Genomic DNA, 27,198 nt, shown 5'->3' on the forward strand with positions numbered 1-27,198 from the left:
GTATTTCAAAGAGGGCGGGGCTTTGCCAAAAGGAAGGACTGCCTCGGCTCGGCACGAGCGGGACCAAGGGTTGCCGTGGTAACCGACCTAACGTAACGTACGTTCATTCAAAAGGACCACAGGTACTACAGTCCCGTTGAGGTAACAAAGACTGTTTACAGACACACATTGTTTGACTTTCGTTGAAGTAGCGGAGTAAAAAAAAGCGAGCTTTCATTTTTTAGAACGAAGATGGAGGTTGAGACGACGGAGACTTTACGCTCGACCCCGACTCGACATGAAAAAAGTTTGGGGCTCCTCACGATGAAGTTTGTCTGTCTACTACAAGAAACTAAGGATGGCGTCCTTGATTTGAAAGTGGTCAGTGAAACAGAAGATGGGTTCAGTACTGTTGTTTTTGAAGGCCCCCACTTTAGGTTTGAACAAAGTGGGAAAGTGAGGTGCATTGAAATAACAGGTGGACTAATCATGAGCCGCCATTATGCAGCTTCTCCCTTTGTGGATCGAAAAATATACATAACTAGTTGGGTTCCTAAGTTAGCTAAAGAAGTTATGCTAAACTGTTCAATAAATGCCAACACACTTAAAACATAAAGCACGTTCTTGTGACAAAAATCCACAAGTGTAAGGTTTTATCTTGCTACTGGCAACATATATTCATATTTTATTCCGGAGTTAGTCCGTTAAGGACATATTTGAACCACCAGAATAATTTTGTGAATCTAAACCAGGGTTCACCAAACGTCAGTACTCGAGGGCTACTATACTGCATGTGTTATGTTTCCAGCTTCAGCACATCAAAATCGAATGGTTTCATACATCACCTCATCTAGTTGAGTTCAACAGAAACTGTTTATCACTTCTTTATATGACCAGGTGTGGTCTGAAATATGTAGGATAATAGCCCAATAGAGGAAAGGAATTGGTGACCCCTGATGTAAACAGACATATTTATTATGTGAATATGTACAAATATATTATTGTGATATACTTATATATTAGTATTCTGCATTAGTAAACTGCATTAGTATTAGTAATGCAGTTTATATATTACTGCATTCAAAAATTTTATCAGTCAGTTTATCCCACATAAATCTTGCAACAGCAAAATTAAAATGTGAACGATTTTTCATAGGAATGTATTTTTTTACTTTAACATTGAGAATTTTCCCTCTCCTCTTGCCCGCCAAAGCTAGGTAATATTTACATAGCAGGTTCCTCTAACTCTCTTGTCCCCCCTCCTCCTTCCTCCTTTGTTATTGCCTAAATGTCTTCCACTGCCAAAGAAATTACGTACTACTTGTGCATCTCAATTAGCCAAATCCTTGATTTTGCTGGACCAGTTTCAGTTCCTGTTTACGTTTCTTACAGACTGTTACATATATTCATTCTTTTAAATGTCAAGTAAAGTAACTGCATATCTTGTCAACACAAATTCATCTCAAACTGTTGCTGAGCTACACCACTTATGGAGACGTTTGTCTGAATCTACAGGCTGCGGATAGCTTGGCTGTCAAGCAAAAGAGGAGGATTTACGACATTACCAATGTGCTGGAAGGTGTGGGTCTGATTGAGAAGAAAAACAAAAATGTGATACAGTGGAGGTGTGACAACATGTTTTGTTGTATAATGATTAAATGCTTATATGTTAGCATTGCACATACTTTAGATTTCACAGCTGACACATTCATGATCTTTGATTGGTATAGAAATTTTTTGTGACTGATAGTGTTACATTCTCTGATTCTTTATTCTGTTTTTGTTCAGAGGTCAAGACAGAAACAGCCAAACTCAGGAGGTACTGGGGCAGGTCAAAGCTTTAAAGGCCCAAATCTCTGAGCTCGAGACTCAAGAAAAAGAGCTGGATGAGCAGAGTGCCTGGCTGGAGGAAAACATAAAACATCTCAACCATGATCCTGTCACCAGTGCATATCCTTTCTTATCTTTTCATTTCTTGATATTCTTAAATGTCTTATTTTTGTTGGTAGTTTACCTGCATCCTATATTGTACTGTAAGATTTCCCATTGGACGCACACATTCGCCGCAGAGATCTTGTGTTAACTTTACATCCAGGAAAATGTATATTTGATTTGAAAGTGTTTCTTTGGTTTGCTAATCTTATTCTCCCAAGACAGTCATCTCATGGGAAAGAAATGCCTGCCTTAGCCTTTCAACATTGTTTTCCTATTAAAAAGAGAAAGGGCTGAACAGGAAGGATTATAAGTGAAATCCGTATAGTCAGCCAGTGAAATAGCGTCCTGGCTTTTCCTGACTTACACAATGCTTACGACATTGTTTTTTCCAGTTTATTGTCTTCATTTTCTTCCAAAGTTAATCCTTTTTTCCTTAACACCACTCTACCTATAAGTTTGTGACACATGAGGACATCTGCAGTGCTTTTGGTGAAGACACCCTAGTGGCCATTGTGGCTCCTTCTGGAACCCAGCTGGAAGTTCCTCTTCCTAAAACGGTAGTTTATTTTTACCAATATGAACGCTTTTATTCTGCTCTGTTCTAATGTCGACATTCTCCAGAAAGTCAAATATTTATCACATTTTTCCAGCTATTTTATACCTCACTTGTGGTAATATACAAGGTCAGCTCTTCAAGCAAACAATTTCGGTTTATGCAGGCTAGCATGTGCTGTAATATTCATGAAACAAGGTCCTAAATACAGGGAGTGCAGAATTATTAGGCAAGTTGTATTTTTGAGGAATAATTTTATTATTGAACAACAACCATGTTCTCAATGAACCCAAAAAACTCATTAATATCAAAGCTGAATGTTTTTAGAAGTAGTTTTTAGTTTTAGCTATTTTAGGGGGATATCTGTGTGTGTAGGTGACTATTACTGTGCAAAATTATTAGGCAACTTAACAAAAAACATATATATACCCATTTCAATTATTTATTTTTACCAGTGAAACCAATATAACATCTCCACATTCACAAATATACATTTCTGACATTCAAAAACAATACAAAAACAAATCAGCGACCAATATAGCCACCTTTCTTTGCAAGGACACTCAAAAGCCTGCCATCCATGGATTCTGTCGTGTTTTTATCTGTTCACCATCAACATTGCGTGCAGCAGCAACCACAGCCTCCCAGACACTGTTCAGAGAGGTGTACCGTTTTCCCTCCTTGTAAATCTCACATTTGATGATGGACCACAGGTTCTCAATGGGGTTCAGATCAGGTGAACAAGGAGGCCATGTCATTAGTTTTTCTTCTTTTATACCCTTTCTTGCCAGCCACGCTGTGGAGTACTTGGACACGTGTGATGGAGCATTGTCCTGCATGAAAATCATGTTTTTCTTGAAGGATGCAGACTTCTTCCTGTACCACTGCTTGAAGAAGGTGTCTTCCAGAAACTGGCAGTAGGACTGGGAGTTGAGCTTGACTCCATCCTCAACCCGAAAAGGCCCCACAAGCTCATCTTTGATGATACCAGCCCAAACCAGTACTCCACCTCCACCTTGCTGGCGTCTGAGTCGGACTGGAGCTCTCTGCCCTTTACCAATCCAGCCACGGGCCCATCCATCAGGCCCATCAAGACTCACTCTCATTTCATCAGTCCATAAAACCTTAGAAAAATCAGTCTTGAGATATTTCTTGGCCCAGTCTTGACGTTTCAGCTTGTGTGTCTTGTTCAGTGGTGGTCGTCTTTCAGCCTTTCTTACCTTGGCCATGTCTCTGAGTATTGCACACCTTGTGCTTTTGGGCACTCCAGTGATGTTGCAGCTCTGAAATATGGCCAAACTGGTGGCAAGTGGCATCTAGGCAGCTGCACGCTTGACTTTTCTCAGTTCATGGGCAGTTATTTTGCACCTTGGTTTGTCCACACGCTTCTTGCGACCCTATTGACTATTTTGAATGAAACGCTTGATTGTTCGATGATCACACTTCAGAAGCTTTGCCATTTTAAGACTGCTGCATCCCTCTGCAAGATATCTCACTATTTTTGACCTTTCTGAGCCTGTCAAGTCCTTCTTTTGACCCATTTTGCCAAAGGAAAGGAAGTTGTGTAATAATTATGCACACCTGATATAGGGTGTTGATGTCATTAGACCACACCCCTTCTCATTACAGAGATGCACATCACCTAATATGCTTAATTGGTAGTAGGCTTTCGAGTCTATACAGCTTGGAGTAAGACAACATGCATGAAGAGGATGATGTGGACAAAATACTCATTTGCCTAATAATTCTACACTCCCTGTAGTTCAGCTGGTTGTGACTTATCACACAGCAACAAATATACATTTCCACCCACATTTTTATTTAAATCTTTTAATACATTAACTGATGGCTTTAAGATACATGGCTTATTATTGTCTCCACAACAAAATAGTTGTCCTATTAGTTTTAAGTGTGTTTTGTTGACTCAAGCTTTTGTAAGAAATACCTTAAAGGTGTGGATCTCTGAAAATCCATTTTTAATTATTATTTCTAACTACAATCGGTCACTCTGAGTTTTTCTTGCAGGCTGAACATGAAAATAGTCTCCTACACCCATCTCCTGCATTAGTTTTATGATAGAAAATAGACGGTGAAACGCTACGATTAGAAAACCCAGACAGATCGACGCCACACTGTCACTTAACATTCATGGACTCACCCATCTTGACTCACGAGGGGGAAGGCTGTTGTTGGTTTAGCACCCAGGAAACTGCAGAGAATGTCTACTAGTAAAGTTAACAATTAGCATTAGCAACTCCACCACATAGCAGAGCTCCTCCAGGCTTGTGTTATTTGTGGAGATAACACATCAACGTTGAATGTTGACAGCAACAAATATACATTTCCACCCACATTTTTATTTAAATCTTTTAATACATTAACTGGTGGCTTTAAGATACATGGCTTATTATTGTCTCCACATCAAAATAGTTGTCTTATTGGTTTTAAGTATGTTTTGTTGACTCAAGCTTTTGTAATTGTTTTAATTACAGTTAGCATTAGCAACTCCACCACATAGCAGAGCTCCTCCAGGCTTGTGTTATTTGTGGAGATAACACATCAACGTTGAAGGTCAGTGGTAGAGTTGCATTGCTATTATTTAATCTGAGGCAAGATGTCCAAAGATCAGGAAATAAGACTCCAAAATCTGCCATCTGAAGCTCAGCTGTGATGTGGGTAACTGCTTGTTCCTGGAAATGGTGCACCGGTATATTCCCCTCAACCAACTTACAAGGCGTTCATTCCTACTAGTGGCCATTGCAAATGTATTGAGTAAGCGAGTGACTCACACCTTTAAAGTATTTTTAATGCTATCTTTTTTTAAAGCTTCACCCTGGATCTAAAGCGTTAGATTAGATTCTCCTCACAGCAGCATTAGTGTTAAATGTGATAATCATGTAAATATGTTTTCACAATTTCTTCACAGGTTTCAAGATTTAGTCATCAATAGAAGCAGACTGATTAAAGGTACTTTGATTACTACAAATCATTTTATGTGTTTATTTTAAAGCAGAAAAGCGGTCAGAGGAAATACCAGGTGAACCTGCGGAGCCATTCAGCTCCCATCCAAGTGACACTTATGAGCCGAGGTTCAGACAGCGTACCAGTGGTCCTTCCTCTACCACCCACTGATGATATCTGCCTGATGCCAACTCCACCCAGCACCCCCGCCAGTCTGCAGAGGTTACCCCTCTTAAACTCTGCTTGCTCCACATCCACCACCACCCCTCTGTACTGCAGCCAGGACTCAATCTGCTCAGACCACCAGATGGTGCTGCTAGACCTCGATGAAGTGCTGACAGCAGCAGCCACCTCTGGTGATGATGAGGAAATGGGTAAGAATAGAGGTAATTCAATGTTTTAAATATCTCGTTCAACCACCATGTTGAGTTTTAGTGACATTCAGAAGCAGTAACAGAATTTACTGAACTGATATTTGAGTTCACATTTAGAATCCAGTTGTTTTTGCAGAGTTGGATACACAAATTATGTTAACTGCACAATTTTAGTAGCTTGTTTAAAGGAATGTTCTCAGTACTTTTAGGCAGTAGTTTAAGTTTTTAAATATGGGTCTTTTAGGTGAAATGTTCCTGGACAAGGTTGCTGACCACAATTTGCAATTTCTTTTCCCACTAGACGTGACGTACAGATCATTTTTATGTTAAGGTTTAAGAGTAAAATGCTCTAGTTTCCTACTTGTGCAAAATTGTTGATTTTTAGAAAGAAAAAAGGTCCATTTAAATGTACTGTTGCTTTTATTCTGTTGGCTGGAGATGTCTTTCAAGTTGGGAATTGACCACAAACAGGAAAACATATGTATCTTGAGAGGTGTGTTATATAACACACCACAAACAAGAAATTAAATCCATAATGAAAACAAACAGCAGAGAGCTTTTAATTAAATGAATCATTCTTCATTACGCTTCTCTTCTAGCGCGTGTTTCACCAGTTGCAACATGCTGCAGTAGCTCTTGAGTTGTCGTTTTAGATTTGAGCTGACTTTCTTCTGTCTGCCTGCTTTATGTTTTCAGTTTTTGTTTTGTCTTATGCAGTAATGTCTGATGACGAAGCAGCTTGAACAACTGTAAAAGACAAACAGGTCACTGAGATTAAAGGAAGTTTTGTGTTTCTGTATCTTGGAACTACAGGGGGAAAAAGCTCTGCCGGTCACATTATCAGAAGCCGGGCGTACACTGTGCGACATTTTCACTTTTTTGAGCCGATTTTCCACTCCTGCGAGAATCCACAAGATCGGGGCGAGTTTTGCGCTGAGCATCGTGTAGTGTACAGGGGGTTACGAGAGGCAATTAACACCACCTGACCAGCTACCGATCACCAATCGTGAGCTCGCATGGACTACTGGAGTGTTTGATATTTTGCTCGTTCCTCGTGAGGGTTGAAGAGGCACAGAGAGTGGCTGCAACCCAAAAAGTACCAGAACCGCTCACGGCGCAATCATGCGTCAACACCACTCACCTGCTATTTCCCTAATAACACACGTTGTTCGTTTTTATTTCTATACGTCTTTTACACACAGTCACAATGGTTGTCAAGAAAGCGTGTTTGTCGTGTTCATGTCAAATTAAACTGATCACAAAACACAGATTTACTTTCTTTATTTCGTTTTCCTCATCCAACCCCCATAAATCCCTGTGTGTCCTGCAGCACTCCCGAAGGACAACAGGCAAAACAACAACAAAAAAAATAGTCCGACGTGTTGTGTAAAAACTGCAATTTTTGGCATATTTTTAGGTCCGACGTGTTGCTACCGTTAGACGTACAGTGTGAGCAGTCAGGTCGCATCCGAAAACTGGGTCGTACAGTGTGAGCACTTGACTCGTGAGATGTGCTGTGCGAGGAAGTCGTACAGTCTGAGCTGAAGCTGAGTGCTACGAGTGAAAAAGTCGCAGTGTCCGCCCGGCTTAAGCAGTTTCAGTGAGCCAAATCTGATGAGTCAGAACATCAAACAGATTCATGGTTGTGACACAGCAACCCAACCAACAGTTAGCATTAGATGGTTATCACCAAATGATCCGTTTAGCTTTGCTTTCCCAACGGCAGCTGTTTTAATTCGGATTTCTTTAGTTGTTTTCTATGCATACATGATTAGAGTCTGCACTAACAGTGTCTCATGTTTCAGTTTAATTAGGATAATGTCCAACGAATATGCTTCTATAGTTTCCTGCATTAAAATTTAAGTTCCATTAGTTGTCACACTGATGTGTGAAATTTATTCTTTGCATCTGACCCATTCCATGGGGGAGCGGTGAGCTGCAGACACAGCTGTACTCGGGAACTATTTGGTAGTTTAAACCCCCCATCCAAGCCTCTTGATGCTGAGAGTCAAACAGGCAGGCTTTGGGTCACATTATTTGAAAGTGACATTTTATTACAAAAAATAACTTCTTTGTTCAACCCTCAGTTTTAAATTGGAAAGGTTTCTTCTGCAAATTAGTCAATTTTCTCTAGATAGTGTAAATATGACTGAAAATGTGAGCCTCACTTCCTTTGAGAATCCTGCCATGAGAACGAATGAAACGGTTTATATTTGTCCCAGAGTTGGAGACAAACCACTTCCATATTCTGTAAATAGCTGATCAGAAAAGGAATGGTTAGTGTTTTAATAATTGTTTTAAGATTTGGTGAAACTTGGAAATTACGAGTAGTGATGATGTCCAAGTGAAACTCAGACAATTTTACTGAAAAAAACCTAGGAATTAACAGAAAACATGCTTTTTTTTCCTGTTACACTATACTGTTCTAGAAACGACTACTAGTAGTTTAGCATGTGAGATGGTCCTCATTCTACGCAGCTCACAGTGAGCTGTGAACTATTTGCTATTGGCAGTGACATTATAGCTCTAAGAAAGTAAACAAATACAGTTCCGATACAGTTTTTTTGCTCCAGATGTCTGAACCTTTCGTTATTGTTGTTTAATGTCTCATGCTTTCTGCAGATTGTCACTTGCAGCCAGGAGCCATGTTGGAGCAGCATCAGATAGACCTGACAGATCCTGATCTCCAGACGATGCTGGATGTTGGCAACCTGCTGAAGCTCAGCAGCCCTGGAGACCACGTGGAGGATGATCAAGAAGGTGAGCCACAAGCCTACTGAACTTAAGCTCAGAGGTGGTGTGGCGTGGATTAGGATTGCTCCAAAACCTCTTCTTAAAAACCTTGAGCGTTTAAAAAATTGGTTTCCCACATCAGCTATTAGTGGTCCTAAAATAATTTTATGGTTGATTGGTGTTACACTAGTCTAGTGAAAGATGATCATTTCATACACCCATATGATGGTGTACACCAATCGCTGTACAATTTAATTTCAGATATTAGCCAGAGGCAAATTTCCTTTCACTGGCATGTGTAAAAAAAATGTTCTAAAACCTTATTTTTGGATTTCCAGGGCTGGAGTTTTAAGAAAATCTGATGTTTTTAAATAGCATGGCAAAAATAAGATAGCTTCTGGTCAGAGCACTACCCAGATGCTTACGTAATACCAAGAACCTCTCCCAGGAAGCGAATGTAAACAATACGTAGCTCCGTTTTTTTTTTTTTTTTTGTGTGTTAGCATTATGGCAACCAACAATGTTTCATCAGAGTCCGATGTAGCATCTGAAACCTCTGCTAGCCGGTCAAATTGTTTTTCTTTGGAAAATGACGAGGAGAATGGATATCGGGAGAGCCCCGAAGGGGCTTGACATGGATTAGCCGCAAGCTGGTTAGCCGACGAGGCAAACACACAACTGGACATGTTCAGACTCAGACAAGATGCAAGTCAATCTGGAGTGCTGATGGCAAAGTCGATGTGGAAGGATGGCGAACGTCTTCAGAACCTGTCGGTACCGTTTATTTACTTTTATTGTGTCCGTGTTTTGTTTCTGTGTTGTGGACGAGCAAATTCACCGCATTCAGAGCGACTGCATCACACTCTGGCAGTATATTTCAGTTATCTACAGAAAAATAAACTATTTACTCTTAGTTTTATCACTGAATGTACATTTTGAAATCATTTTGTAAAAACAATAATCGATAGCTTACCAGAATACCTTCGCTTTTCCTGATTGGCTCAGCTAGTAGTAATCCAAGAGGGACTGTGGTCTGAGACGACACTTTGCGATCAAGCCAGCCGACGCTGGAGCTCTGCCGGTCTCGGGTGGATAAATTGTCGGAACATGTGGATCATCTTTTAGATCCAACCTTTGAGCGTGCCGTGGCTTTCACAAATGACTTTTTCTTTCTTTACTGGAGCTAACACCCTTTAAGCGTGCTGCTCCAGTCATGCTCCCAGCTATCTATGATCCTCCTTACAAACCGTTTCTCGGTGACTTTACTTTTGCTATGCTAGAAATGTGTATAGGACTTGAACTAGGGCTGGGCGATATGACGATTTTAGACCGTTTTACGATCTACACATCTGACGGTCTGTCATTTTTGAGAGACCGATTTATCACGATTCACAGCTCTGCTGTTGAATTTCTGCCTCTGAATGAAAAGGGAACTTACCCCAGGCGAATGACACGCCTTTGTTTGACCCTTAACCAATCAGAGTGAGTCATAGTAATATATTAGTGCCCCGCTTGTTTTCACCTGTGTGTGAACAAACATGGCTTCGCCGCGGCTGAGCGACAACGAGGTTTTCGTTCCGAAGAGGAACGCAGGGTTTCCTTAGCGCGCGGCGCTAACAACTTAGCGACGTGACATGTCTCGGAGAAAGCGTAAAATCACGTTGGATGCTTCTTCTGAAGCAGGAAAATAACACCGCTTGCAGAGAACGACGTCGCCTCGGCTCGTCCACCCTCTGCCGAGCCGGTGTCGGTACCGGACTGAGCTCGGTCACTGGGTCGTTGGAGCTGCCCCATGACTGCCTGATGGAAAACCAGCGGGTTTCATCAGACTCGTAGTTTCTTGTTTTTGCTGGGGGACCCCCTGTATTTTACCGCTCCCTCCTGCAGTCTTCCCCTATTAACATTTAAAATGATTCTGTAAATCCGTGTATCAATAGAAACAATCTCTGCCTCTGCCAGCTGCAGTAAATGTAGTCTCCAAATAATAAGACGTGCATTCATCTGTGTATCTCCTTTGACCCGCATTAGTGATATTCTCAGCACCAGAACAGTGAAGCAAAGAAAGATTCCTGAGTTTGTTAGTAATTTTATTTATTAGGTGCATCTAACCTGTTCTATTTTTCTCTGAAATGAGATCAAATCAGTGCTTCTATGGGTTGTCTCCAATCTGCACTGGAAAATTTTACTTTATTTAGAGACTTGTTGCAGAAAATATTCAGAATGCGCAGTTTTTTGCTACCACAAGCGATCTCTGGTCCAGCCGCACATCAGAGCCGTATTTGAGCTTAACTATCCACTACATGAGCAACTGGGAGCTACATAGTATTTTGAACAAGTTAATGTTTGCACAATACGTTTGCAATTGACATGTTTGCACTTTAAATATGTTTACGATTTTAATTTATGTTAAGTTACTTGAAAAACGAGAAAAACTGATTTTTGTAATTGTTTCTCTCAGGGCTTTTATCATCTCTGGTGTGAGTTTAAAATATAAGTGTGTTAGCACTGTGCTGATTATCCCTAATATGAATAAATGTTTATTTATTCAATGTTTCTCTTCTTTAATACGCAATTGAAGTTATGCTATTCATGGATAAAAAATCGTGATAAAATCGAAATCGTGATAAAATATTGGAAAAATCGTGATATTCTATTTTTGCCATATCGCCCAGCCCTAACTCGAACATATGGTCCAGACTTTTTGCTGCAGCTGTAAACCTGATTATCCGTAACCACTGAGAGCTCGAAGTTGAACAAAATAGAGCTAAGTAGCTGCAGTAGCTTCCCGGTAAGACGTTTTCGAGTGATGTATGCACAGCACAGTTCTTTACTTATTATAGGAGAGAATTTTGATTTTCTATAAGGATTTGTGACAAAATTGTTAAACAAAATGAAAAACTGAATACAGTTTATCCTTATATAGATGGTAAACTTCATTGCTACAAATTTCATGTAGTCTGGCCAATGCCTTTAAAACACATTTTCCATTTCTCTTCAGGAGCTGTTGACCTAATTGATGAGCTGATGTCTGCTAATGGTGAGCAACCCAACAGCTGGTTATATTTCAACACAGGGCAGAATGATGCTGAGGCTGTTTTCTCAGGTTGAAACATTAAATAAAAATAACTAAAGTTCCTGCCACAGTTTAAATAGTGGAAATTACAGCCAGTGTACATGCATTCTTAATCAACTCCAAGGTGTGCTTCAGTAGATGTTTCTGAGGGATACTAAGCTGTTCTGTCAAATGTGAACAATTATTGATAAATAGGAGGTAACAGTAGCTCAGGGGAAGAGTGTTGTTGTTCAGTAATTGGAGGGCGGCCGGATCGACCCCAGCTCCCTCCAGGGAATTCTACTGTTATGTCCCTGGGCAAGAAACTTTAACCGTGCTGCTCCAGTCATGCTCCCAGCTATCTATGATCCTCCTTACAAACCGTTTCTCAGAGACTTTGGTGGCACATGTGTAACATCCAGCAATGGTCAGTTTTTAGGTACAGTTTGACCATTCAACATCTATTCAACATCTGGTCAAAAAGGAGACACAAGACTGCATGTGTTCCCTTTAAATTGGCTTGCCTTCATCCCATCAGCTGGAGCTCAGAGCCTGCAGCTCTAAACACAGATTACGAAATGTCAACAATAACATTCTCTCCTCAAGGTCCAATCTTTCAGGTCTTCATGCCTCCATATAAGGAACACTCCAGCTCAGATTAGTTGCTAAGTCAAAGAATGATTTCCTAAATCAATATGAACTTCTTCTACAACTTACAAGCAAAATAATCATTAAATAAACGTTTGTTTATTGCTACTTATAATAATTATAATATAATGAAATGTTTCATTAATCTGTGCTCAATGATTGAAGTGTGAAATGAATGCTATGTTATGTTGTTTACATGGCAAGGTCATCACCATTTGCACTCACACAAGGACAAAGTATGGTAAAGTTAAACTCTGACACATACATAGTCTTTTACCCTAGTCAGAGCCTCCATATCAAAGAAGGCGTGTTTCTGAGGTTGTCTTGGTAACCATTCCTCAACTTGTCAACCTTTGGTTGGCTACGGAAATCATAGCATGAGATCCTTAAAACTGGATCACTCTGGGTGATTCAGCGGTTCTAAAGAGAGTTTCAGACCAGCCACCTGAAGCAACACCTCTTTAACCATCAAAGCTTTTGACACGTCGTCAAAACCTTTTTGCACCTGCGAAGCTGATACCGCAACAGTTCCTGCAGAACGAGCTGATATTGTTTAGACTCCTTCAGAGTCCCAGACGCGCGGTACCATCCGACTGTTGTGACCTGGAGACAACTCTAAGACCAGTTTAGTGGGGCCGCAGTTTCATCTACGGACCTCGGTGCCTGGAAGTCCGAGGACTTTGACATTCTGGATCCACCAAGAGGGTCTCCGAGAATGGGTGAAGTAGACATGACAGATAGCGTCTGATGTGTTTTGATAATAATCAACTTCATAGCTTAACGCAAACCAAATTCTTTTGCATCCAGAACTCAGCTCTCCTAGATAAGGAAGTTCATCATCACAGTAAATGCTTAGTGAACTTGTCATGTTTTAATTGTTGGTAAAATAAATTCTTACTTTTATAAACCTGACTCTTTTCTGAATCAAAACGAAGTGTGTACAATCCCCTAATAAATAAAGAATCCTAGAATCTTCTGATTAAACACAATAAAAGACCATGCAGAGTTGAGATTCAATATTTAGATAGAGAATCACAGCTTATTGGTCATAAGTAGAGGTAATATATTTATTGGGCTCTTAAAGCACTCAATTTCCTAAACCCTACACGTGTACGCACCGCAGCCACACATCTGCAAGTAAGCCCTAGAGGAGCTGTGGCTACACTGTATCTCATTACTACCAGTGTGTGTGTGTGTGTGTGTGTGTATGAATGGATGAGGGATTCACTGTAGTGTAAAGGGCTAGATGCTTCTGACTCAAAGTTGCGATACATGTACTGGTCATTTATCATTATTAGGCAAATGCTAAAAAATAACACAGTGCCTTAAGATGGTGTAGAGTCAGACCTATTTCTCAGGAGAACCTTTACAACATCTTTTGATGGCAAAGACATGTTTTTGCATTCCTACAGACCTAGCTGATAGCTTTTGATAATTTCCTCATTCAATATTGTATCATTGCTGTTAAAACTAGACATTTTGTGACAAACTAAATAATTTTTCCCTTTAAATGAAGATTTACCCCGATCTGCCCCTTCTTGTAAATGTGTGCGTCACAAACATGAACTCCTGAAATTTTAGGGAGTGAATGAAAACAATGTGGTTTGGACTTTTTCAGCAGTTGCTGTTCACACGTAAACTTTGGTGCCGGAGACGAGCTCTCACAGCTGGAAATACAAGAGTGGGTGGAGGGGTCTGACAACAAAGATGGATGGACCTTTTTAATGACCATTTTATCATCAGTAGTACCACGTGTGTCCAAATCAGTGATATACGATCATACCAACCGTAAACGGGTCTGATGAACTGAAAATAAACTCACACAACGTCTGCTACATTATAAAATAATCATGATGATCCAAAGCTTCTCTCTGGAAAATGTTGGGTACATGTCTGGAGTGAATACTCCACTCCTCGTCTGGAATGTTTTTCCAAAATGTAGGTCTGCAGAGCAGGTGTGATAACAGCCTCCCTGGAGCCACACAAATAACTGAAACTTTAGAGTGTGTGTTTGTGTGTGTGTGCATGCTTTAATGATAGACATGCTTTTCTAGTACCCTAACTGACTGTTTCCACTTACAGGTGTTGACTACAGCTTCAATCTGGACGACAGTGAGGGAGTGAGCGACCTGTTTGACGTGCAGATCCTTAATTACTGATCTCAGATTGAAGCTCCGAGAAACTGTTCTTTTTGCCCAAAAGACCCAAATAAATTGGCATTTTTACTATTTAGTTGTAATTGCACAACTAATACCTTACATTGTAGCCTTTTAATAAAAACAAAACCAGAACAGAACAAAACAACAATGCCCACAACACCCGTAGTCTGCACAGCTGTACATCAGACATCCTATACATTCAGTTTACAACACTGGCCTACTGCCAAAAAAAAAAAAAAATTACCCAAGTCCTTAAATATCTGCTATTTATTTATTTATATGGTATTGATATTTTAATGGTTTTCTAGGTAAACACAGCACAGCACAGATGAGATGAATAAGAGGAAAGAAGCAAAAACTCTTTACCAAAAGATTTTTCACAGGGTTTGTGAGTTTGATCACAGGTTTCATAGTTTTGTTCTACCTACATTAAATGAGTAAATATTTTATTCTTGGAAAAAAACAAATTTTATTTATGTATATAATTCACACTGCCACTAAAGGCCTTGCTTTTTTTTAAAATCACAGTTGTATTTTATATAACGACATTTCATATTTAAAAAAGGTTCTAGTTCTTTTTATTGATTGTGAGTAATATTTCATATTTCTAATGAGTAATATAAACCCTGAATGGCACATTTTGTTCATTTAAATGAAGTTGTTTTTGTTGCACATAAGATAGTTTTCATACAATTGCTTTAAAGAAATTTTCCAACTCAAAAAGCAGCACAGTTTAAGGGAAAAAAGTATTTGTTTGTGAATCTGTGAAATTATACAGATGGCACTGTTTATGATAAATTACCCAACATTTAACAATGAATTGAAACTTTTTCTTCTGCTTCTCTCTTTTTTTTTTTGGCTGAGCAAAGTGTTTTGCTGTCACTGCAGCAGATGCCGAACCTCAGTCAGATGTTTTCCACATGAGAGCACAAGGAAAGAATGACCTGAAGAAAAAAAAAAACTTGATCTGAATCAGCTGGGAAACAGAAACCCAGACAGAAATCTCTGAATCTCATTAATGAGGAGTTGGTTTATACTTTCTTTTTTATTTATTTATGTTACTGTATATGTGTCTGTTAATGTTCTCAAACATGGAGGAAATCAAACATTTAAGTGTTGTGCTCTTTACAGTTCAGCCACACATTGATTTATTATCATAGTTTTAAAAAGTTTGCAGTGACAAAATGTTAGATATGATTATCCTGTTATTAAAGTGTCTTTCAGTTTGCTTGCTGTGTGTGTGTGTGTGTGTGTGTGTGTGTGTGTGTACAGTTATTTAGATGTTCAGAGGAATTCAGGAAATGAGAACTGTGTGTTTTTTGTCCACAATAAACAGTTCAATCCCTCGGGATATCAAAGTTCCCTGAAGAATTTTTGGTTGCATTTTTTTTATCTTTTAATCTTCTGAAAGTTAGACTCATGCCCAGCTAAAAAATGAAACCCAACTCTAAAGGCAAGAACCAGAAGAATACTAAAGACCACTTTGCTCGGTCGGACTCACAGTAAAGGAATGTGTGTCTAGATAGCATATTTGTAACATCAAGGAGATCGGCTGTATTTGTTCACTTGATAATAATTAAAACCAGCGTTTAATTATCAGAGTTTTTCTAAATGAGCAGAAAAAAACTTGTCTTTGTTATTGGGAGTCTAAAGTTCAAGACTTGTGCACGTTGGGCTGTGTGAGCAGAGATTAACATTTTCTATGAGATCCAAGACAAATATCTGTTGGTCATATCAGAATTACCTACAAACAGTTCAGTTAAAGTTTTTAAACTGTTTCAGTTAAGACAAGGTTCAGAAAATACCTGCCAATTTTTTATTTTATTTTAAGCAGCACAATTTAAGAGATGAATAGGAGCCACTCAGATTAAATACATTTTACACAGGAGTGTTACTGTTAAGAAAACAATAGAGGGAGTGCTGAAATTAAAATGGACATGTTCAGACAAAAGTAAAAACAAAACTAGTTTAACAGAAAAACAGTATTAAAAATAAATCCAAATGCTTCAGATATTTAATGGTATGGCCATGAGTCACAAGCAGCTTTATTGTCATTGCATCAGCGTGCTAGAACAAAGAAATTTGACTCCACAGCACAACCTTACCAAGAATAAACACACGACACAAAACAGGTACAGGCAGGACAGAAGCGCAGCCATACATGGCACTCAGCTTGAGACTCTTATTGTAAAGTTTGAAAGGAAAGTCTGTTATGGAAGTCAGAATATATAATAATAAATACATGGGTTATTTCTTCTGGAAATAATAAAAAAAATCTCAAGATTTCAACTTAATTCTAGAAATAATCTATCGGCTCATTTCTTATCAACATATCTTTATTGACATTTGAAATTTATCCTAGACACCTTAACTTTTTTTAATGCAATACCAATGTGCAGTTGTTCATTTAAATTGTTTAACTTTTTATTCCTTTAAAGATGTGCTTCACTTATTTAATCCATACGTTTCCAGTTTCAGTGGTCTCTTGTAGAATGAATGCCGTGTAAGTCATACTCTGGGGAAAAAAGTTCAAGTGCACCAGTTTCAGGAACTAGAACAAATTGCCACATCAGTGTTGAGCTTCAAACGGCAGGATTTGGACTTTTATTCCCTGATATTTGGACATCTCACCTTGGATTGGAGAACAGTAAACACGACTCTACTGCTGACTCTGTTTGCTCTGCTACGTTGATGTTTTCTCTCCACAAATGACACAAGTCTGAAAGAGTTCTGCCGTGTGGTGGAGTTGCTAATGCTAACAGTTAGCTTCTACTAGCCGAGACATTCTTTGCTGTTTGCTGGACGTTAAATCAACAACAGTCATCCTCCTTGCAAGATGGGTGAGTTCATGAATGTTAAGTGAGAGTGAGACGTAGATCTGTCAGGATTTTCAAATTTTAGCATTTCATCATCTATTTTCTATCAAGCTAATGCAGGAAATGGTAGGACACGATTTTCACATTCAGCCTGCATGAAAAACTCAGAATACTTGATTATAAACAGAAATAATAATTAAAATTAGGTTTTTCAGTGAAGTTGACCTTTAATAGTACAAATTACATCATAATCTAATTACTGCGCCACAGAAGGGAAAAAAAGCAATTTACATTTTTATTTAAAATAAATGCTTACGGATTAAAGGGAAAAAATACATTTATTTCAAACATTTTTGCAGAAAATGTACATTTTCAACTAAACATTTTTCATTGAAGAACAAAAGGCTTTTTAAGAGCACATTATAAAGTGATGCATAAAAAACAATTGTATTTGTAAACTAGAAGTACATGTGTAAAGTAATATAAAAGGGTTTTTCCATAAATTATCCATGCTATTCCACTGTGATGAACAATTATTTAGAATAACTCATATTGAGAAGGTGTTTGTCTCTTCATTGTGGGAGCTAAAGGACATGCCAATTCCCTCCTCTGCCGGAGTTTCTTTTGTCCTTTTCCTTCTCCCTTCTCCAAACTTTTTAGCCGCTTTCATCATGTGCTGCTTGAAGGAAGACCCCATGAAAGCGTAAAGGACGGGGTTGATGCAGCAGTGAGTGAGAGCCAGACATTCTGTCACCTGAGCTGCCTGATCCAGCACTTTGCTCGTTCCACAGTGGGTCACTAATGTGTACACTGAATCCATTGCACGGTACACCTTCAACACATTATATGGCAGCTGGGTGATGACAAACACCCCTACTGCTATTAGAAGAACACGTAGAGCTCTCCACTTCTTGCCTCTGCTCTCAACAGGAAGGTCTTTTAGCACTTTGCCCATGCTCCAGTAACAGATCACCATAACCAGCAGAGGAAGCAGGAACCCCAGAAGGACCTCGACCACCTCCAGCATGGCGTTACCTCCTTGAGCCATGGATGGTGGATAGATGGCAAGGCACACATTCCTGGTGGAAGCTTTAATCACTTCTGAGAAGATTAAATCAGGAAGACCAAGAAGGAAGGCAGTCACCCAGACAGCTGAGCACCACTTCCAGCAGTGTTTCCTAATGAAAAGCCTCTGCAGCTGCCCTCTCTGGGCTCTACCCTGCACTCTGGCTAATGCCAAGTAACGATCTAAACTGATGCAAGCAAGTAGCAACATGCAGCAGGTGAAGTTTAGCGTATAACAGCCCGACACAACCTTACAGACGATGTCCCCCAGCTGCCAGCCTCTAGCAGCATCAGCAGCCCAGAAAGGCAGCGTGAGGAGCAGCAGCAAGTCAGCCACAGCCAGGTGGCTCAGGAAGGCATCTGTCATGGTCTTTAGGCGTTTGTGATAGACGTAGACGGCCAGAACTAGTATGTTTCCTGCCAGTCCTGCAACCAGACATACGCTGTACATGATAGGGAGGAAGAAGGCTGCGAAAGAACGGATGTCTCCCTTCTCGCAGACGGAGGGATAGTCATCATAACTGATGTTGAAGGAAGCATTTTCATAGTAGTAGTAGTCGTCGTCCTCGACGACAGCCATGGTTGTCTGATAAAGTTGTAAAAGAGCACATCTTCTATTAATAATCTTCAATGTTTACAGTTTTTGCAACAGCACTTCAATAACATGGCAATAACATAGATGTAAAAACTGCATGATGCTCCAAATGTGACAATACCACATGTGTATTTAGAGAAAAATAGGGAATATTTCATAAATTTAACTAAAAATCAGCTTTAACATTTATTGAAATTTAAACTATTTGTGTCCATTTGTTTAATTTATCAGATTTTGAAAAGCTACGTAGCTTCTTGTTAAGAAGACTCAACACCCTTAATGACTAAATTCCAGCAAAATGACTGTGAACAACAAAAAGTAAAGAAAAGGGAGATGGAGAAATAACCCTGACGCTGGTTGCTGGGTTGAAGTTAAGTGTTGTCACATGTTCTAACAGTGACTGATTAAGGATTGTGGAATTTCACAGAATTTTGGTGGAGTCCAGTTATATTTTTTGCCTGAAAAACCAGGTTTTCAAATGTTTTAACTCAAAATAAGCTTGTGTCTATAAGTTTATTTTAGTGCTTGAAGCACAGAACACAATGTAAACAACCGGAAATTTCTAGGTTATCCATTTGGATTGTGGGAATTTATGCAAATCCCAAATAGCATTTTAGTAGAAATAATGACTTCAGCCTTTAAATTAGTATTTTTCTAATCCTGAATTGCATAAAAATATTTGAAAAAGTGACTATATCAACAAGTGAATTAAGACAGGAAATGGGAATATCAGTAAATATCCTTCATTAGAAACTGGCAAAGATAAATTGTAGTTTATTCCCACGATTTCTGAAACTAAAACCAAGTTTAGATTAAATAAATGTTCTTAGTTTAATAAAACAGATGTAAACATCACTGCTGACAGCAGAGCAGAAGAAACCCAGTTGGACAAACAGACTTTATTCTGGTTTGTTGATAATATTGTTATCTGAAAAAGAGTTTAGGTAAATAATTGAATCTTTTTATTATTTGCTCACGATGTCCTGACCTGAACTCTTCTTCTGGTTTTTACCTTCACTGATGAATAATGTGAGCTCATCCTCCTTGCAGAGCGATAAGAGCAAAGTCCAGGATTAGTTTCCACAAGTAGGAACCTGATTTAAATAAATCCCTAAAATTCCTCAGGACATGTCTCTCCTACTCATAAAATTTTACCTCATGTTAAATTTTAAGAGAGAGAATACATTTCTAACTGATTATTATGATTTGTTTCATGTGAAAACGGTTACGAAAACGGGGGGAAAAAAACGTTAAATAAGAACTGCAGCATGGAATTAGAGAAACGACACTGCAAGAACACACCTAAGATGTTCAAAGGGGAAAAAAACGTATTTTTGCAGTTTAATAAGCTCACTTATAGCCTGAAAAGTCTCATCTTATAATTAAACTTAGCAGATGAACTGCTAAATTTATCCATATCAGAAAAAATATCCAATTTTTATTTTGTTTTGTTAAACGTAGAATATTAGAAAGCACAATTATCTCAGTGTGAGGCATACAAGAATATATATATATATATATATATATATATATATATATATATATATATATATATATATACATATATATAAAATCTAATGAAAATAGTGCATTGCACACTAGTGCAGAGATATTTATTGCATTGGTTTTGTTAGGTTCTCTATTGCACACTGGGAAAAGGAAAAAAGGGAATTGTAATAGGAATTTTGGGCCATGGTGGCTCTAAAAAACAATTTATAAGGCATTTCCTTCTGTTTCACATTGCCTTGTATCTCTTGCCTGATGGCAGCAGCTGGAAGAGGCAAAAATTGGTGTGTGATGTGTCTTTTGAGAGGATTGCTGCTTTTTATTCTGGCATTGTGAGGAATAAAATAATTTTAAAGTGTGAATGGTAAGGTACATTAAGCTTAACCTGGAAAAGCAAACTGTGCTAAATAAAAAAAGGAAGCGCACACAAAATCTGATTGATTCTGTCATGTCATTGTCGCATGCAGTCAAGATAAACAGATGTCTGCTTTCACACCATCTGAGATGCATCACATTGTAGGTAATTTATTCAGACATTGAAGCATGATGGTGTGATGGAGTGCTGCATCACATGATTGTTACATTCTTCCAGGTAAATCTAAATGACATGGCTTATGCTGGGAAATTAAATGGGTCAGGAACAGCACAGCATGTTAGAAAAGCTCAAACCCCCATGAAGTGGGCTGAAATAATTCAACTGTGCCACTGAAATCACATGATGTTTTAAAGCTGAAATCACAGATGAAAAGGTGCAAGACTAAGTAGATGAGAAATTCTGACCAAGGCTGAATGATGATTGGTATAAGCACGAGTCAAAGCAACTGAGCAGATCTTGCCAGGTATTCACTATCATCAAAATGTCAGTAATGTTGCTCCAAAAATTATGAGTGATGGACCAGCTAGGTTGTCAGGAGTGCTGGACTGACAGGAAACAGGAATATGGTAGGTTCAGTCCCTTAGACTAACTGAAATAACACAAATTGGTGATAAAAAAAAAGGATTTATTCAAAGTATGTGTGAATCAAAATGATGGAAAGTGATTATTATTGGTGTGGACAAAAGGCGCTGTAGACTGAGCTATTACAGCATGTAATTGTCCCAGACGTTTAAAAAAGGGAAGAATAAAAATCAAAGCTGTAGCCTACTGGCAGGATGTGTCTCATTTTCCTGCAACAATTTGTCAGAAGTGGTGATAGACATGAATCAGAACTTGGCTTGTTAACTTCCCACCAAACTTTAATTTCCTAAAATGATCTTAGCTGTTTTTTATATTTTGTAAATCATTACTTTAGATCAGTTTAGTTTACCTTTGCATTTATAAAAAAATGTGTAGCATTTATTTATAAATAAAAAATGTGCTGATTTAAAAAAGCACACAAACTTATAAGTGCAACTATAAACAATTTTATGGTGCTTTTTTTAAATATAAATAAAAAGTTGGTGATGCAAAAGTTCTGCTTCTTTATCAGAAATAATTTCTCTAATTCTAATATCTTTTATCTTATTGATTATTGCGTGGAAATGTGGACATTAGACTGTGGCTAAGTGTGAATACACATTAAACGTTTCTCATTGAGTTTATGACTAAACGTCAGATTAATAACTAACGAGTCAGGCAAAAGTTTTAGTTCATAAAAATATGTTGAATCAATACTCACTGTTTACAGCTGTCGTTCGCTGTGAGCGTCTGCGCTGATCCACTCAGACCAAAACCGGGCACGTTCAGGGGTTTCTTTGATTTGTGCACCACCGCGCCTCGAGTGGGCGGAGAGTGGGAAAAAAGCTGGTCGTCGAGATCTAGAGGCGGGTTAGCACAGTAAAACACGAAACACTATGTAAAATCCGAGCCCACAAGAAGCCCGAAGCAAAACGTCTTGTAAAGAAACACGTAGTTGAAACAGTGGCGTGTCCAGGCTTTTTAAAATGGGGTGGCCCAGGTGGGGCACTTGTTTATGCAGTGGTGGCACATGTTAGGGTTTTTCTTTAAATAAGTATGTTTGTAGAGGCAATAAAACCAGTTTTTGTATGAATCAGAAAATGTGTGAAATGTGGGTAAAGCTGCAACATGGACGTCACTAGGATTGAGATATAGGGGGGCTTAGCCCCAGGAGCTTGACCTTGAACATTTTTTGTCACACCCTGCAAAAACTGTCAATTAATTCATTATATGAAGAACATTTAACAAAACCTATTATTTTATCACTTTCGTTTCCTTTCCTACCTTTGTGCATTTTCTCTCTTCTTTTATTAAAAAATAACACTTAATCAGTTAATTAGTGGGGTCTATGTTGAAGAAAGATTTGATGTAAGTCCATTAAAAATTAGATATGTTATATTTCCAAATAAAGCTATTCATTTCAGTCTACTGCACTTAACAGGGGGAAATGATGTAGTTATTTATTGAATTTGTTTAATTACAACTTGTTTAATTATAAATGTTACTGAAATGTGACAATAAAGAACAAATGAATAACCAATATAGCCAATCAGACAGCTCTCCATTATGCAATCAAAGCATGTCCAGGAAATACTGCCAGGAAAATTGCACTTTTTTCAGATAAAGAGGACTTTATATAATTATATTTAATTAGGTTGATTAACCCTCCTCTTTTCCTGGGACATTTCCACTGTTCACTTCCTTTTACACATCAAGGGATCATTTATGTCTAACCAAACAGAGAAGAAACACTTTACATGTTGAAATTAAAAGCCCTCTTTAACTGAAAAGAGTGCAATTTAACAGTTTTAGGAATAGGCAATGTGTCTTTTCTGGAAGTCAAATATGGTCACCCTAATCATGACACATGAATTACAACAAAGTATCTTGCAGGCAGTGAATGGTGACTGGTAGCTAACCAGCAGCAGAAAGCAGTTCAATAAGCTGTTAAATGGGTGTTTTTCTGTAAAGCAGTGTTCCCTGGACATGCTTTGATTGGATAAAACAGAGCTGTCTGTGATTGACTGTTGGAGAGGCTACTTGTTGAAAGAAGGGAGAGATTTGCATGCGCAGAGACAGAGTTGAGCCCACAGAGAGGGCTGCAGCTGCTGCACACAAGCACAGAGCAGGTTCTGTTTGTGCAGACTCATTACTGTAGCTCAAGTTGGTGGCACTAAGTCACTCAATGAACTGGCTGACCCGTTAATCATGTCACTTCAGGGGAGTTTTCCGACCATTTTAATTGACATCAAAGCTTTTCATTATGGTTTGCGGCATGTAAACATGCTAGCGGAGTTAGCATTAGCATGTCGGTGCGGTAGCATTTTCCTCTCTCTGAAGTCTGAACTATAACCTTGAAATATTAACGGTGTGCTGCTGTTGCTGTCTTACCCTAATGTGATGTTCAGTGACTTACATGAGCGCTGAGCAGGGTTTGCTCATCGACATATAGGTTTTGCTGTATCGCCCCGCCCCCTGACTTGTCAACAAAGCTGCGGGAAGTGGAGGAAGTTCTTTCTTGATACTTCCTGTGTGCGACGGTGTAGTTCTATATTCATTAATTATTATTTCTGTTTCAGACTAAAAAAACTCATGTACCAACTACACATGTCGTGATTGTGTTGAGCATGTAGATGTGAACAAATAAAAAAAAGTTAACTGAAAAAAATAAAATAAAATAAACCAAAATGATAGGGGGGCTTGTGATTATTTTAGGGGGGCTGAAGCCCCCCTAAAACGGACCTAATGACGTCAGCGAGCTGCAATGACAAATTTGGAGAACAAATTAGCTTCAAACTTTATTTCATGCCATTTAATGATGTGTTAACCATTCCTGTTTCAGTCGCCTGACCATGGTCGGAACGGAAGACACAGGGGAGAATACCTCCAGGGCCGAAGTTGTCCTCTTCGGGGGTTAACCCCCCTTTCTGTTCCACAAGTTGCTGAATTAGTGGTGACACACTGCTGGAGACACATGGAGTTTGCTGAAGACTTCAGGTTTTTTTTTTTTTTGAAACGCACATCAACCCAACTTTTACAGACTGTTTTTCTGGTCGCTACCGCTTCCTTCTACGTCTACTCACTCACACCAGAGCACTCCCGCGCTCTCCCCTGCCCTCTGCGAATGCCGTTTTTCCCACACCCATCCTGACGTTCATCTCATGCACAAATCATGCCCGCACTATTCACATAGAGCTTCCAATCACAATTTAGCCAGTTAGACAAATCCTGTAACAGATGTTTTAACATACTATAGCTATAAATATATTGTGGAGATTAAAAAAAAGTGAACAAAGTTGTTCTCTCGCATTTGTTTATTAACCTCTACCAATCTTTCGTATGTTCTTGCCGTGTTTGTCTTCAAATTCCATTTTTCTTAAACACAGATAAGTTTTTTCTTTACCTTGCCGACGTTTCGTTTGCGGCTGCAAACATCTTCAGAGCTGACGCTGATGGTGGCGTCACTTCCTACACCGTTTGTCTGTGTTTATAAAAGAACCAAAAATGGAACCTCTACCAATAACATGTTTTGGACCAAAAGCAACTATTAGACCATCCGGTTATTGTTCTTGCAGAACCACGGCACTTCCACACTTTCCTGGGTCCTCCATTCATTACGCACTCACATATTTAGCAACAGAATACCACTAGTGTGAGATGTTTACAGCTCAACAACAAGAAGAAACAGCCAGCTGCTACCACTTCAACTTTAGGACAAACTACCAGAGTCTCATAAAGAAAAACACCATTTGAAGTCACGGACAACAAAAGACGTTAGGACCTAGAAAACAGTGACTGGTGTTTAGCGTTCTCTCGTTTCCCCTGGCATCATGGGTTTCAGTTAGGGAGAAGCATCTCAGGGAAGAGTGGTGTGCATCTCTACCTGCCTCACGATTCGAACCGATTCCGATTATCTGCCTAAAGATTCGATTTGAGTCTGAAATGCATCACGGTTCTTCACACAAAATTTTTCATTACTTAATATAAGCAGTAGAATAGTTTTCAATTTCTTTTTTATTTCGATATCCCTGAAAAACAGAACGTTCATCTATTCACTATAGTGAGCAATACTTTTTAAAGTGTGCTGCCTATAATTACTTAAATAATATAAGAAATAATGTTTTCGGTAGAGCAGCTTTAAGATAGAATACTACTGAACTTAAAAATAGTAAACAAATTCTGTGTTAAGCGATTCTTTCACATCCAGGATCCCAAAACCGAAATTAGCCCAGACATTCGATTTAAATGTAACGGGTACATCTGTGATCACTGGTAATGTTCGCCCTGTATCCCTGTCCGCCATTTCTGTTTTAAATTGGCGCTAGGGCAACGCAGTGCGCATGTCATTGCAACTCTGCCCCCAGAAGTAGTTGTAAAACCTCAAAACTTTATTGTCCTTGCGCGTCCAGAACATAGACATAGACATAGACATAGGGAGAAAATCTCATTATGTCACGTTGCTGCATCAATGTGGAATCGTGCACGGCTGAATCGCGATGCATCTTAGAATCGATCATTTTTCCCACCTCTAGAAGATACCCGAGAGAAGGGGTGACTGTCCTGTGACCATGTTTGCATTCAAACATTCATCGATTAGATCGATTAGACTATGACCCATGCACATTTTTATTACATTTTCACAACATTTCACAACTAAATCTTTACAAAGATCAAATGTCCCTTCAAAACAATCAGTTGTTTAGTGTTTTTCCAAATTGTTATTATAATCAGGAATAAATAAACAAAAGTAGTATAAATTATTAATTTTAGCAGTACTAATCTGTTTATTCATTCTTTACAAGTTTATTCCATTTTTAATTTGTGTTAGCTTAAAGTGTCAGGCGTGCTGGTGAGTGAAATGGAAGTGAGGATCCACACGCGGGTGAAGAAGGAGGCAGGCAGGCAGACAGGAACAGTAAAACAGGGATTTTAATCAGGAACACGCAGACAATGAAACAATGAGCCAGCCAGACAGAATGGACTAACAGGGTTTAAATACAGGAGGAGCTGGGACCTTGAGTGTTTGGGAGACGAGAGGCAGGTGGGAGCAATTAACATGGACACAGGACTAAACAGAATGGGGAGACAGGACAGGGTGTGACAGTACCCCCCCTCAAAGGGCGGATTCCAGACGCCCACAGGAACACAGAGCAGGGCGGGAGGAGGGGGAACCTGAGGGAGGGTCAAGAGGGACCAAGGGATCGATGGAGAGGAGGCAGGGACCTGTAGAGTCCGGGGGCCTGCGCCTAGGGCAGAGGAGGCGACGATGGGCTCCTGGGGGCCTGCGCCTGGGGCAGAGGAGGCGGCGACGATGGGTTCTTGGGGGCCTGCGTCTGTGGCAGAGGAGGCGGCGACGACGACGGGCTCTTGGGGGCCTGCGTCTGTGGCAGAGGAGGCGGCGACGACGGGCTCTTGGGGGCCTGCCTCTGTGGCAGAGGAGGAGGCGACGACGGGCTCTTGGGGGCCTGCGTCTGTGGCAGAAGAGGCGGCAACAACGGGCTCTTGGGGGCCTGCATCTGTGGCAGAGGACGAGGCGACGACGGGCTCTTGGGGGCCTGCGTCTGTGGCAGAGGAGGAGGCGACGACAGGCTCTTGGGGCCCTGCGCCTGGTGAGGGCAGGACTGGCGGTGACCGGAGGCAGAGACACCAGAGGACACGTCTTTGACTTCTGGATTGGAGGCGGCGGCGACGACCTCAGGGCTGGAGGCGGCGGCGTCGACCACGGGACTAGAGACGGCGTCGACCACGGGACTGGAGATGGCGTCGACCACGGGACTGGAGACGCGTCGACCAATGGACTGGAGATGGCGTCGACCACTGGACTGGAGACGGCGTCGACCAATGGACTGGAGACGGCGTCGACCAATGGACTGGAGACGGCGTCG

At 39.8% G+C, this 27,198-nt stretch overlaps 2 protein-coding genes across 5 annotated transcripts; one reads left to right on the forward strand and one right to left on the reverse strand.

Moving 5' to 3' along the window:
• e2f5 (E2F transcription factor 5) lies at positions 1-15,756 on the forward strand. 4 transcript variants are annotated; one of them, XM_054741920.2, is made up of 10 exons: positions 1-141; positions 225-360; positions 1,495-1,604; positions 1,768-1,929; positions 2,363-2,471; positions 5,478-5,814; positions 8,425-8,562; positions 11,534-11,572; positions 14,318-14,355; positions 15,264-15,756. In XM_054741920.2, the coding sequence occupies exons 2-10, from the start codon at positions 232-234 to the stop codon at positions 15,363-15,365; spliced, it is 1,164 nt and encodes a 387-aa protein (XP_054597895.1). In that variant the 5' UTR covers positions 1-141; positions 225-231; the 3' UTR covers positions 15,366-15,756. The 4 variants fall into 4 exon arrangements, with proteins under 4 accessions (XP_054597895.1, XP_070412179.1, XP_070412180.1 ...); XM_070556078.1 differs by having other exon boundaries at positions 1,768-1,928; positions 2,362-2,471; positions 5,478-5,802; XM_070556077.1 differs by having other exon boundaries at positions 7-122; positions 1,768-1,928; positions 2,362-2,471.
• Positions 15,757-15,810: 54 nt separating this feature from the next.
• Positions 15,811-20,171, reverse strand: ackr4a (atypical chemokine receptor 4a). The gene has a single exon (XM_054741936.2). The coding sequence runs from the start codon at positions 18,853-18,855 to the stop codon at positions 17,758-17,760; it is 1,098 nt and encodes a 365-aa protein (XP_054597911.1). The 5' UTR covers positions 18,856-20,171; the 3' UTR covers positions 15,811-17,757.
• Positions 20,172-27,198: the final 7,027 nt, after the last annotated feature.

This window comes from Nothobranchius furzeri, chromosome 11 (assembly GCF_043380555.1).
Source record: "Nothobranchius furzeri strain GRZ-AD chromosome 11, NfurGRZ-RIMD1, whole genome shotgun sequence".
NCBI classification, from domain to species: Eukaryota; Metazoa; Chordata; class Actinopteri; order Cyprinodontiformes; family Nothobranchiidae; genus Nothobranchius; species Nothobranchius furzeri.